Genomic DNA, 13,422 nt, shown 5'->3' on the forward strand with positions numbered 1-13,422 from the left:
TTTTTTTTTCACTTTTTTTTTTCTTTTTCCACGAGTTCTCCGACACTGCCAATGGTCTGTATGCATTGCATGTACGGATGTAGGGCAGCTAAGTTGGGTTCCGCTTGCAACCACTTCCCCCCTCATCCACAGAGTCTATCCGTGAGCTCGAGCCCTTCTGCTCCGAGTTCCTCATCCACGCCGCCGACAACGAGGGCCTGCAGCGCGGCATCGACGAGGAGCTCGTGCGGCGGCTCGCCGAGTGGTGCACCATCCCCGTCACCTACGCCGGCGGCGGCCGTAACCTCCAAGACCTGGACGCCGTCGACAGGCTCAGCGCCGGAAAGGTCGACCTCACCATCGGCAGCGCCCTCGACTGCTTTGGCGGCAGCGGCGTGACACTTGAGGAGTGTATAGACTGGAATCGCCGGAAGGACGAGGAAGAGGCAGCAGTCACAGACCGGACGAGCAAAAGCACAGACACAATATAAATCAAGATTGTCTTTTTCACCACGTATCTCAGACGTTCCTTTAATACAGTTGATCAGGTTGATTTCATACAAGCAAATAAACAAAAGTCAGGCCCCTCCATGGGGCTAGGCCAGACGTCAGGCGGATGAGATGGCATGAAGAGGCTCAGGGGCTGGCTGGCCTATTCACTCTCACCCGCTCTAGCCACGCAGCCATCTCGATCCGCCCAACCCGAAACCCCGATTGCACCACCCACAGACCCATCCTCTTCCCAAAGTGAGATCCCCAAGGTGCCGCTACCACAAGACTCCATCCGATAGGCGATGACAGGAATAAGAAAAGTAGGAAACAAGGGAATGATTAAGTGCATGTGATAATGTTCAAAAGAAGAAGAATCGGGGATATGATCTCGAATGGAAAGTATCAGACAGACGTCCCAGAGAAGAGCAGCTCTGGGGTGGACGGTCGATAGCCAAACGTGTCCATATCCAGGCAGGACAGGAAGGAAAACAGAATGGCGACCATTTTATGGACATATGGATAGAGCAAAAGAAGACAACCAGGGACAAAGAAAAGAAGAAGAAATAAAAAGAAGGGAAATGAAAAGAAACGCAAGAGTATGCATGGCCTATGGTCAAGGGACCAGAAACTGGCCGTTTGATGAGGCCAGGCCAGAAGAGAAATCTATGCCGGGCTCGACATTGCTGACATCATGCGTTTATCATTAGTTTGAAAGTAGTTGCTGCACCGTCCTTCTCCTCGACGCCAGGCAGAAAGAATAAGAGGATGCAAGAGACGCGTCCCGTTGAGGCCGAGGCGCTGTAGCATGTGGCCAGGTGGTAGGCAACATGCGGTTTGTGAGCCATGTCCGCTTACATGTACATGCTCTTGGTGCGCGAGTGCACGCGGCGGCTCTCAGTGCGGCGGCGGACCGTCTCCTCCCGCTTAAGGACGAGATCGCACCACTTGCTCTTGTTGCGCGCGCTCATTGTGCTGGCATCGTCGTCGGCGTTGACGCTGTCGCGACCAATCACCTCAGAGAGCACCTTCATCCAGCCCTCCTTGTCTTGGGGCGTGTCGGCGTAGAAGTCGATGAGCTCACCGTTGTTGAAGCGGATGCGGAAGCCCTCCTCAACAAACATGTAGCCCTCTTCGTCCTCAGCGAAGGCCGACCGCCGCCGCTTGCCGCCGCGGCCAGTCGTCTCCTTCTCCGTGAGAGCTCGCCGGTCGTCGATCAGACGCTTGGCGTTAGCCAGGTTGATGGTTGCGCGCGGCTGCCGTGTGGCCTCGTGGTAGGCCGTCAGCTTGGTGCCGACGAGCTTGAAGTAGCGACGGCGCCAGTACTGTGCAGGGGATAAGACAATATCGTTAGTGGAAAAGTTGCAAGCCAGCTCCACGGCGCGGGGTGCAACTTACCGGGCAATCACCACCCTGCTGGCTGAGGGGGCCCTCCCAGTTTCGGGCCAGGCGCTCTTCGGCCGCCCTCATCTCGCGGATGCACGAGTTCATGCTCTTGGGCATGTCGTCGTCCGAGGCGCCCTTTGGGCGCGGCACAAAGAGGAGCTGGAGCTCCAGCTTGCCAACCTTGTAAGGAGCACGGCGGACGATCTGCGCAGTGTTGCCGCGCTTGCTCTTGACGCTCGACGCGAACCCGGCCTCCTCGGTGGCCCACTCGTTGAAGGCCGAAACGTCCACCAAATACGGGCGACCATAACAGCGAGACTCGTGCTCCTTCAGGCAGACGTACGAGCGAGCAAAGCTGCCGTCCTCGGCCGCCAGCGGCGACAGCAGGTCCCAAGGAGTCGGCTGCCTGTTGCGCAGCCTAGCCTGTGCCTCCTGCTGCTCCCGTGCCAGACGCTCCTCCTCCTCCCTCATGCGCATTTCCATCTCCTTGCGCTTCTTGGGGGAGGCAAACACACGACTAAACGTCGATGTCTTTGGCCGGCTGAGCTTGGTGGGCGACTGAATCGCCTGCTGCGGCGCCGGCTTCTCGAGCTTCACGTTGAGCGTCAGCTGGAACTCGAGGTCGTTGGGAACAACAAGCTCGAACTCCTGGCCAATAGGCGCGTTCCTGGCAAGTTCCAGCCATGCCGTAGTAACGCAGTGTACGCCATTGTCGAGTGTGAGGCTGAACCAACTACGCTCATCTAAGTGCGCGAGGAAGACAGAGGTCAGCGGGATGACGAGAAAAAGGGCTGTCGAATGGAGGCGCAACTTACTCTTGGGAAGGGGTAGATCCAGATCCTTGACGCCCATGACCTTGACGAACAGCCTGCCCCTCTCGCCACTGTCCTCGGCCGTCGCGTCGCCGACGAGCTCCTCCTCGGCGTGGGGGTTCAGACCCGCCACGTTGCTCTCCTGGCCCGGCAGCGGAGGAGCAGGCCCGGCGAGGGCGGTGCGCTTCCGAACGCTCTTCTTCCTAACCTGACCGTTCCATGGCTCCACCGTCCAAGACTGTGGCCGGTCCTGCTTGATGGGCGAGTTGCCAGCCGAGCGGGCAAAGCGGTACTCGTCGCGTTCCTTGTCCGTGGCAGTGACCACCTTTGTGTTCTGGCGCATCAGGTAGCCACGCTGTTTTCGGGATGTCATGTTAGTATACGGTGCCTTCTTGCTAGACGCCGCGGCGTGGCGCGCTTGGTCCCGTGACGCTTGTCTGGGCCGAGGGGCACTGGGCGCTGGCGACAGTGCTCCCGAGTCGACCGGGAACGAGTGAGAGTAAGCAACCTTTTGTGTCTCAATGACCCTGTCGAAGTCTTGGTCCAGGCTTAGTCCGAGATCGAGGTCTAGTGTGAGACTCCGTTTCTTAAAGCTGGGGTGTCGCTCAAGGAAGGCCTCGCTTTCGGACGCGGCCAGGTCGGCTCCCACATCACGCTGGCTCGCGTGCCTAGCCGGGATTGCCGGCACGTCTGGGATCTCGCGGCTGACCTGCCGCCTCGCGTCCCGCATGGCCGCCAGGTCCGACGGCGTGTTAGACGGGCGCGTCTTGAGTCTGGATCCAGATGCCTTGATGGTGGCAACGTGCTCGGGGATGTCAGGTGTGGCCCTGGACTCCTCCTCCCCCTCCTCTGGCTCCTCCTCGACGTCTGAAACAGGGTGATGAATGACCGAGTCGGGCGTTGAGGGCTCCGAGAAGTCATCATCGTCGCCCCATCCCGAGCCGTCGTACTCGGGCTTGGAGAGAATCTTCTCAGGCGTTGCTGTGCGCCTGGCGCTGGACTTGGACTCGTTCAGCATCGGGCCGTCCAGATCGATCGGCTTCGGAAGCATGTACTCCTGCAGTCCACGCGAGAAATCGATACTCCTAGAACTCTGCGGCACTTCGGGCAGCAGCGCGCTCTCTTCCTTGCGCTCCTCGGGGATCCGTTCTTCAACGACACGCTCGTGTACGGGAGTAGTGGCACGAGGCGTGGTCGAGACATCCTCTTCGGGCACGCTGGCTTTGGCAACCAGCGGGGCGACAGGTTCATCCGAGTAGCGACTGCGCGACGAATCATCTTCGATGTCGAGGGAGATGTCCTCATCATCAGAATGGTCTTGCGCGAGATCAAGAGGCTCACGATGCGCGTCGCCATGAGCGTAGAGCTCGGGAATATCGTACGCATCATCGTCGAATTCCTCGTCGTCCTCGTCATCCTCATCCTCATCGTCATCGTCATCGTCCTCGCCATTGTCCTCATCGTCATGCTCTCTGCGGTGGATGATGACACTAGACTCTTCCTCCTCGCCGTCCAGATCGAGCATGGAATCCTCGGTGCTTGGAATTGGCACATCTGGATCCATGGGGATGGTACGCTCTGGGCGTGCCGGGCTGGAGCTCAGAGGGGGCGACGAGAAGCGGTAGTCGGACTCGCGCTCCTGCGTCTGATTACCGTTGACTCGGCGGAGAATGGATTCGCGCGAGATGCGAGGCGGAAGCTGATACTCCTCCAGCCCCGAGATGTCGCCAACAGCGTCGTCTTCCTCCTCATGAAAGCTGGTGTTGTGAATCTCCCGCTCCGGCGTGGGGCTACCAATCCTATCGCGAGCACCCGCCCGGCGCATGCGCCGCTCCCTCTGCTGCTCGGCGGCGGTCTTGGCACCGCCTGAGAGCATCATAAGTTTTAGGCGCTCCTCGAGCGGCATTCTGCCGTTGCCAATGTTCTGCACATCCGACTTGGACGCCGACGCCGACGGCGGCGACGGCAAGCTACGCTGCAAGTCTTGCATGCTGCCCGCGGTGCCGGGACGGCCATTGGATGCCGAAGATCCCGGCCTTGCCGGCTGAGCCATGCCCGGTAGGGGAGGCAGCGGCCGGTGGTCACCGCTCAGAGAGGTGGCAGAATTGTTGCGCCCATTCTGTGGCCGCCCGCTCGAGGGCGTGCTGGGGACAACCTCGGGCATGGGGCTACCGTCGAATGGATCATCGAGCTGCTGGCTCGAGCGAGCGGCGGCAGGGCTGTCGTGCCTCCAATCATCTGGCCCCACGACTGGGGTCTTGTCCGTATCCTCCAGAGAGGCATCGAAGCTGTCGTCGGGGCCCATGGGATCATGGACGCCGTAATGGTCGTCATACCCGTCGTTATCCTCTCCGGACTCGTAGCTGCCCTCGCGCGAGTTGGATCCGATGGATGATATGTCGGGCGTGGCCATCTCATATTCGTTGACCTGAGGCGGGGCCGCATCGAATGTGACGCTCTTGGCGTGGCGATGGTAGTACCTGCCGTTGGGCAGGTCCCGGTCGACCGACATGGACGAGTCATGGCTGCTCTTGAACCGGCTCGTCGAGAGCGACGACTTGATGGGAGAGGCTTGGTCCTTGCTCGGGGTGCGCGGCGGATCGAGCACAGGCGTCGCGGCACCTGCCCTGGTCGGGCTGTAGAGCGGGATGCTGGACTTGCTGCCGGCGCGCTGGTGGGCGTTGCGGAGGCCAGCAGCGCCGGTTCCGCCGTAGGCGTTGCCTTGGACCTTAGACAGGGGCCTCTCGACCTGAGGGACGCGCGTGGGGTCGTATTCCTGCTTTTGCTCCAGGGCCAGGATGTTGCTGTTCTTGACCCGCGAGGCCTTCTGCAGCCGCTCGATCGAGGAGCGGCGTGTGGGCGAGGGCGAGCCGTTCCGGGCGCCGTACAGGCTGTTCTCGGAGTTGAGGTTCTTGTTCTTCCAGAACAGGTGCGGAGACGTGGTCGTGGCGGCCACCTCCAGCGGCGAGGACTGGAATGGAGACGAGTCGGTGCTCATCGTCATTTTCTGCATCTCGTCAGCGGGCAGGCCACGGTGGCGCTGGTCAGGAATGAGAGAGATCTCACCTTGGTCGGCTGGTTCCAGCTGGGCGAGTTGCGGCGTTTTTCGGCCGGCGATATCTCCGTCAGAGCCCTGGGAAGCGGGCTCGCCATCCCAGACGGCGGGGACGCGACGCTGTTTCTCGAGACACGCAGCGGCTTCGTCTGGCGGCGAGGGCGGTCAGGCCACGCGCTCTCGGTCGCGAGAAAAAGGAAGGGTACCGGAAGAACTCACTGGTTCCGAGGCCATCCTACTGTGTCGGCAATCCAATGCTTCGGTGGTGGGGATGGAGCGCGAATGATTTGACTACGACATAACCGAACGGGGCGAGTATGCGGAAGGATGGAGGCTGCGCGCGGTGACGGCTGCTGGGACCGGGCGGGAAGAAGGACGAGCGGTGTCGTCTGGGACTGCCGGAGTGAGGACGAGACGAGGGGTCGGGTGCCTCGAGCGCAAAAAAAACACAAGAGACGGGCCGGCAGAAGAAGAACAAAATAAAGAACCAGCCCGATATCAAAGCGAGAATGACAGATGCCTTGGGGGTGTTGCAAAGTGTCAAGACGAGGGGACGACAGCGGACGCAATGTCGCTATTGTATGCGGCATCTCGCTGCCCGTGCCCGTTGTTGTGTTTTGGGGTGTCGTTGCCGGTGAGACGCGCACGGGCCCACTGCCCATAATAGGTGCATGATCGGGTTGGAGCCCCACCGTCTGCACGGGAGCGTGAGTAGCCCCTCCCCTGGTTGCCGGCCCCTCCTTGCGGCAGCCAGATCCAGGAAATAAAAGAACATGAGGGAGGGCACCTGCACCACCGAGTCCAGGGAGTCGATTGCATAAAATAAAGAAGAAAAAACAAAAAAAAAAAACAATCTTGTAAAAGCGAGAAGAGAGAGAGAGAAAAGATACAGAAAGGTCAAGACATACAAGAACAGGCACACAAACACACAAACACACAAAAACAAACAAAAAACAACACCCTGGGGTTTCCAAACTAGCGCTTAGCCCAGCACAGGAGCCGCCCTAGGAGTCTTTGCAACCGCCACTTGATGGCGAAAACGGCCGTGTGGACCGTGTCACACGTGTGCATGTTGTCGAGACGCTCGCGCTACTCAAACCCTGATTTAGGTACTCGGAATCCCTTGCGGAACACCAACCAAGACAGGCAGTGCCCGAACAGATGCCCGCCCCTCCCGTCAACCCCCCATGACAACAATCAAACCGACATGGGGGTCCGTGACCTGCATCAATCTGCCCACCAGCAACGAACGACACTCCCGTCAGGCTGTGACAAACAATGCATGCAACGCTCGAGACTCCAGCGCCATTCCGTCAGATTCGATGTGCCATGCAGTGAGGGGATTTGTAGTAGATGTAGGTCTTTGTAGATGTCGTGTATCAACCTTTTCCTGCCTGCCTACGAAAGCCAAACCCAACGACCTGATTCGTTGTCAAGCGCCAGAGAAATGAAAACCGTCCACCTGCATCCTTTCCAATCCGTGACAGCCGAAAAAAAAGAAGAAGAAAAAGAGGAAAGAAAGAAAAAATACAAAGGGAATAAAAACACTACCTTATAACGGGAAAAAAAAACATCGACCAGCGCCATGGGGTATATATCTATCGAACCGATGTGGCAAGTGCCGAGCCGTTCCGCAAACTGTTTGTTTGCTGAAAGAAGCTGGGTAAGTCCAGTCCGTCTCCCTGCTCCTCGCCTTCTCCTTACTCGTCGTCCTCCTCAACCTGCTTGGTAGCAAGGTAGTAGCGCTTTCCACCCTTGTCATCCTGCTCGTGCTCGACCGAGACCTTGCTGAGATGGGTCAGGATGTTCTCGATCATGGTGTCCGAGGCCGAGCGCTTCTTGCGGCCGAGGTCGTCAAGGCGCTTCCAGCCCGTCATCACGTAGTAGACGATGCCGATAACGATGGTGACGGTGATGGAGTAACCCCATACAAGGACGACGGTGACGATATCGACCGCTCCGTTCTCGCTAGCGTTGGTCACCGGCATCACCTCGCCCATGCCGCCCGAGAACCAGCCGAGGAGCGCAAAGACGGTCGCGAGGATGTCCACCACAAAGATTGCTCCAACCAGCTTCCAGGACGGGAAAGTGTTGAACCCGCGCGTCACAAAGATGAGCCAGTTCTCCGTGAGCGAGACCTCGAGGAACAGAATTTCCTGAATTCCTCCGTAGTGCTGGATGATGCCGCCGTTCTCGAGCCACATGGTTCCACGCAGGATCCAGGTGCCAATCGCCAGGAGCGTGCCCAGCACCACGCTGATGATCCAGATCTTGGGCAGTTGCCACTCCACAGGGCGGTGCTCGTAGTGCGCATTGTCGTAGGCCACCGCGATGGTCGCCAGATCCGCAAACAGGGCCAGGAACACAATAAGATCGGCGCGGATCGTCTCGTTGATGATGATCATGGAGCTGACCAGGTACAGCTCCAGGTGCAGGCAGAGAGCGATGCGGTACTGGATGTATGCTTTCATGCGCTGGAAGATCTGCCTCGAGATCTTGATGGCCGAAACGATGGTGCTGAGGCCGGGGGCGAGGAAAACGATGTCAGCGGCGGCTTGGGCAGCCTCGGTCGCGCCTTCAACAGCGATGCCGCAGTCGGACTTCTTCAGAGACGGAGCATCGTTGACACCATCTCCCGTCATGGCTGTCAGGTGGCCGCGTTGCCTATTTTATATTTGTTAGCATCATACAATCCAACATCTCTTGAGCACAGAACCGAGACCGTATCCAAGTTGGACAGGCAACGGGGCAGGCACTTACTGGAGCATCTCGACGACCTGATACTTGTGCTCGGGGAACACCTCGGCGAAGCCATCGGCCCGCTCGCAAAGGTCGTGGATGGCGCTGCCAGCCATGTCGCTGTGGAGCAGCTTATCCGAGTTGTAGACCTTGGTTCCCAGAGCAAGCATGCGGCAAGTCTCCTTGGCGATGGCGATGGCGTCACCCGTCAGCATCTTGACCGAGAGACCGAGGGCTTGTGCCTCGGCGATGGTCTGCGCAGTGTCCTCTCGCGGCGGGTCGAACAGGGACAGCATGCCGAGGAGCTCCCAGGGGCCATCACCCTCCTGCACGGCAACTGCCAGCGAACGGAAACCGCGACGGGCAAACTCGGTAGCCTTCTCCTTGAAGAGTTTCTCCTGTTGCTCAGTGCACGAGCTGAGAGCGAGAATCGCCTTGGGGGCTCCCTTGGCGCACGTGTACTTGACCCCCTTATAGGTGCACACGGCAGTGATGCGCTTGGAGACGGGGTCGAAGGGGATGAACTTTTCCGTCTTCCAGCCCTCGGCAAGCATCTCCTTGGCCTTGGGGTAGCGCTTGAGGGTCAGGATGGTGATCTTGTCGATGGGGTCGAGGGACTTGATGTTGTGGCTGGACGCGAGGGCGGCCACGGCCATCATCCAGTTAAGATCGACACCCTCCATGACGAAGGGTTCGCGGACCGACAGCTGATTGGCGGTGAGGGTTCCAGTCTTGTCCGAACAGAGAATGTCGACGCCAGCAAGCGACTCGATCGCCGTGAGCTTCTGAACGATGGCCTTCTCCTTGGCCAGGTAGGCGGCGCCAACTGCAAGAGTCGTCGTGGTCACGACGGGCAGACCGACCGGAACTCCAATAATGAGGAGGATCAGCACGTAGTGAAGCAAGTTGTTGGAGCTGTTCTCGGGGTAGGCGATGGCGAGATGGCGGTAGAAACCTCCGATCCAGGATGCCAGGATGAAGAACACGACAAGGACCAGCAGTGAGGATCCGATGGAGTTCATGATGGCTTTGAAGTGACCCTGGTCCTGGGCGCCCTGGACCAGGGATGCCGTCTTGCCGACGAAGGAAGCCTGGGCGCCATGAGTGACGATGGCAAAGGCCTTTCCGCGCTTGCAACCAGTAGTGTAGTAGACGGTGTCGGTCATGAACTTGTCGACAGCCAGCGACTCTCCGGTCATGGCAGACTGGTCAATGGCAACAATGGCGTGGCCGGTGTGAGGGGTGCCCTCCTCGTCTTCGTCGTCAAACTTTTCGCCCCTGGGGCTGGAGACATCCTGGGCCTGCAGCTCGGCCTGGTACTGTGCGAACCCTTCCTGCGGACGTTCATAGTCGCAGATCAGACGGGCGTCGCCAGGGACGACGTGGCCCTCCTCGATGATGATGATATCTCCGGGAACCAGCTCCCTGGCCTTGATGTCCTGCTCGCTGCCGTTGCGAATCACTCGGGCCTTCATGGCGATGTCTCCCTTGAGGGACGCGACGACGTCAGCCGCCTGCTTCTCCTGATACCAACCCACAACGGCGTTGAGGAGCAGGATGCCGATGATGATGCCGGCATCGAGCCAATCCCTAAGAGCAAAAGCCAGGATAGCAGCGGCCTCCATGACTGGCACAAGAGACAAGATAGTCAGCACCACTACAATCCTCGACTGAGATCTGGTGTCCAGAGGGGAGACTCACCATAGAGGATGGGACCGCGAAAGAACCCGAAGAACTTGAGGACCATGTTCTCCTTCTCGGTCGTCAACTCGTTCCAGCCAGAGTACTTTCGCCGCCTCTCGACCTCGAGGCTGTCCAGGCCGCCCCTAAGGTCGGTCTTGAGCCAGTCGCCGGGCGTCTGGAAGTCGGAAAGGGACCGAGTGGCCCCCTTGGGCTTCCAGAATGCCCACCATGGGGCCGACTTGACCGCCTCGTCCTCAAAGTCCTCCTCGCCCTCGTCCGCGTTGGGATCCCTGTAGGTGTCGACGAAGCGGACCAGGCTGCAGGGGGACAGGGTTAGTTGGAAGATCAGATGGCATGTCCGAGCATCAACGCCACGTGCTGCCGGCGGGCCGGGAGGCTGTTCTGCTACACATACGCGCTGTATTCGTCCATATAAGGGTTTTCGCTGCCATTGGTGGCAGTTGCGGAAGAGCTTCCCACCTCCGGTATCCCTGGCGAGGGGTTGGTGCGGCCCCCTAGGAACTGGCCCGACTCCAGATCGGGCTGATCAGGGTCCTCGGTGTTGAGCGGCACAGGGTTGTGGAACTTCCGCTTCCCGAACACCTTCACCTTTTTGAAGTTGGGAGCCATCTTGAGGACAAGATGTGCGGAGCACAGGCCAGCTGTAGGGCGGAAAAGCCAAAGACAAAAAAAAAAGGCAAAATAAGAATTATGAAATAAGAACAAAAACAAGAAAGAAGCACAGAAGGCCAGCCGAAGGATGGGTTGAGTTGGGAGAGAAGGGATGAAGGTGCGAGCAAAGATGCTGTCAGGAAGGGATTCGGATCTATACTTATAGATGCCGGGCGGATCGGTGGGCACGAGTCGCTGACCACCGGAGAAAGAACACCACTGCGACCTATCTCCTCTGGCGGTAACCCCCGACGTAGGTGGCGGTTGGATGTCTGAAGCTTGAAGCTGCCCGGATGGAGGCGTCCAAGGTCTAGAGTAACCCAAAACAACCGCAGGAGCCATCTCGCACACTGGCCGAGACGGACACCTTGCTCCACAGGCTGAGAAGCCACTGGAAAACCTAGGTTCCTGGCCGAGCGGCATCCCTGGATCCCCCGGACAGAGCGCCGATTCTGATGCACCCTGGCAGCCACTGTCCTGTCCATCGTTGTTGGCTCATCGGAGACGCGCCAGGTAAGTTCTGATTTGCCTGCATCGTTTTGGGTGGGGCTGCACGGTTTGTTCAGACGAGACAGGCGAGCCACCCTACCGATCCGAGCTCAGCGAAATGCTTCCAGATAAGGCAAGACAGGTCGCACGAAGCTGCCTCGGTCAGAGAGGGGCCTACCTTGAGGTAGGGGTGGGCTGTCTGAAGAGCGTGCTCCGAGGGATTTGCAAACGAGAGCGGTGCGCGGGAATAGCCTGGACATCCTGGCCTGCGCCAGTTTCGACCGACGGGACACCGAAGGCGCGATCCACACGGGGCAGGCGCAGCTAGCAGGCAGAAAAAGGCGCGAGCAGTGAGAAGAAAGCAACCGTCAGGATCCCGTGAAAAATGCCTCAGCGGCATGTCCCTGCGTGGCATTTGCCGTCGTGTATTGACTTGCGGTTGCCGATCTCCAGCCAGGGCAGGCAGGGTAGGTCGCGATAGCCGTTCTGGAATGGACCCGCAGCAAGGTTCGGTACTGGGGTCAAACACGAAATGCCCAGGCCCCTGACCATCAGTTTCAGTGCCGTCCCTTTGAAACTGTCACGTGAGCACCCGCTGTCCTTTTGCCGTGCAGCGTCCTGTGCATGCAGCAGCTACCATGCACCTCGGCTTCTGGAGCTGCATGCCTGCGGGAGTTGAGGTGCTGACTTCGAGTTGCCACTACCTAGCGACGGTGGCGAGCAAGTCGTCTTGCGAGTTTTTGGGTCTGGATGTGCAGCCGACAACCAGCCCACGGATAAACTATAACAGGCGTACTCAGCGTCTCGACTTGTTTTTTTTTCCCTCGTCTTCCTTGCCGCTTGCTTTTTCTCGCAAATAAACAGACTCTCAGTTCAGCTTGCCAGAGGTAGTCAGCAGCGACTCTAAGGCAGGTTATCGCCAGGAAGGCAGCAAGCCGATGTAGACAGACGCTTACCTACCTAGGTAACTACAGTTATGCAGCAAAAGTTTGAAGACACTCCCGCATACCCCCACCAAAACACGCCACTTTAACTCGGCCATGAAAATTGAAATAAAATAAAAAGAAATCCAATAAATTGTAAGTGTATTGTTTTAAACAAAAGCTTCGTTTTTTACAATTTGGATTTTTAACATAATGTTGCGAACCAAATGGGCCACTTTGTGTAAGGGGCTTGCGCTTGCAGCCTACGCTTAGGTGCAGCCAAAAGGAATCTATATTGTTACAAAAGGTAAGGAGAAAAGAGGCGAGAGAAAACCCAGTTCCCCGGTGGGTCGCTGCTGGGGCGCCACGATGTGGCGTCGCAGGTGTGGCTGGAGTTGGAGGCGTGGCTCCGGCATAGCCGGAGCTACTATACGAGCCTCCAGCCCGTTAACACTTTGTGGCCCAAAAGTGAAGCGCCCCACTTACCAGCCAAAGGCTGGTATTGGCTTTATATCCTTTGCAACGCATAACATGTTAAAATTATTGTATTAAAATTTTAAAATATTACCCGGCTAAAGCACCCGTTATAAGCCGCTATAAATTATTAAAAACATAAAAACAAATATGCATTAAATTTTAATTGCAAATTCCATAGTAATAAAACTAATTACCAAAAATTCAAATTTGTAAATAGGTTTATTGCCCATTTTGTAATAAATTGGCATTTTTAGCTTTTTACTACGAATTTATTTGGATTTTTCAGCGAAGCCCGACGTGCACCTGGCGTCTTGCGGGTCAAAGCACATGTTCCTGCGCGCTTCTGATACATATCAGAAGTAGACGCCAGTGCTTAGCCTACCTATCCCGATACATTCCCATCCGGACAGCTTGAAGACGGTTCACGAACAACCTCGTGGGCATTTCCAAGAGCCCGGGCCCAGATAAAAGACGCCACGGTGTTCAGGCGGCTGGCATCTTGCCGGCAGGTATTGCCTTGTCTCCCTACTCGCCCGGGCAACTCTTGCCGATATGCCGATTTGACTCCAGGCGGTTTGCCTTTGCATGTGGTGCCTGGGAGAATATATCCATGACAACCCCAAGGTTTGTTCGAGAAAAAATCCTCTAGCCTTGGCAAAGGTTCGTGCCTGGAGGGTGCCACGCGACGAGGAACCAACACAGTGGTACAAAATATTTG

At 57.7% G+C, this 13,422-nt stretch overlaps 3 protein-coding genes across 3 annotated transcripts in view; 1 reads left to right on the forward strand and 2 right to left on the reverse strand.

Moving 5' to 3' along the window:
• GGTG_03898 (hypothetical protein) overlaps nucleotides 1-470 on the forward strand; it is a gene marked incomplete at both ends in the record, with an annotated part of 1,470 nt that extends 1,000 nt beyond the window's left edge. Inside the window, one exon of the mRNA XM_009221681.1 lies at nucleotides 133-470. Coding sequence (XP_009219945.1) covers nucleotides 133-470 — 338 coding nt within the window. The remainder of the gene's footprint in view (nucleotides 1-132) is intronic.
• On the reverse strand, nucleotides 441-6,322 carry GGTG_03899 (hypothetical protein). Its single transcript, XM_009221682.1, has 6 exons — nucleotides 5,941-6,322; nucleotides 5,733-5,870; nucleotides 3,175-5,673; nucleotides 2,670-3,021; nucleotides 1,867-2,597; nucleotides 441-1,793 (listed from the first exon to the last, which is right to left on the reverse strand). Exons 1-6 carry the CDS (start codon nucleotides 5,953-5,955, stop codon nucleotides 1,323-1,325), a joined length of 4,206 nt encoding a protein of 1,401 aa, XP_009219946.1. The 5' UTR covers nucleotides 5,956-6,322; the 3' UTR covers nucleotides 441-1,322.
• A 671-nt stretch (nucleotides 6,323-6,993) lies between these two features.
• On the reverse strand, nucleotides 6,994-10,773 carry GGTG_03900 (hypothetical protein; the record flags this gene model as incomplete). The annotated part of the gene is made up of 4 exons (XM_009221683.1): nucleotides 6,994-8,385; nucleotides 8,482-10,087; nucleotides 10,162-10,460; nucleotides 10,559-10,773. 4 exons carry the CDS (start codon nucleotides 10,771-10,773, stop codon nucleotides 7,422-7,424), a joined length of 3,084 nt encoding a protein of 1,027 aa, XP_009219947.1. The 3' UTR covers nucleotides 6,994-7,421.
• Nucleotides 10,774-13,422: the final 2,649 nt, after the last annotated feature.

The sequence above is a fragment of the Gaeumannomyces tritici genome, assembly GCF_000145635.1.
Source record: "Gaeumannomyces tritici R3-111a-1 unplaced genomic scaffold supercont2.2, whole genome shotgun sequence".
NCBI classification, from domain to species: Eukaryota; Fungi; Ascomycota; class Sordariomycetes; order Magnaporthales; family Magnaporthaceae; genus Gaeumannomyces; species Gaeumannomyces tritici.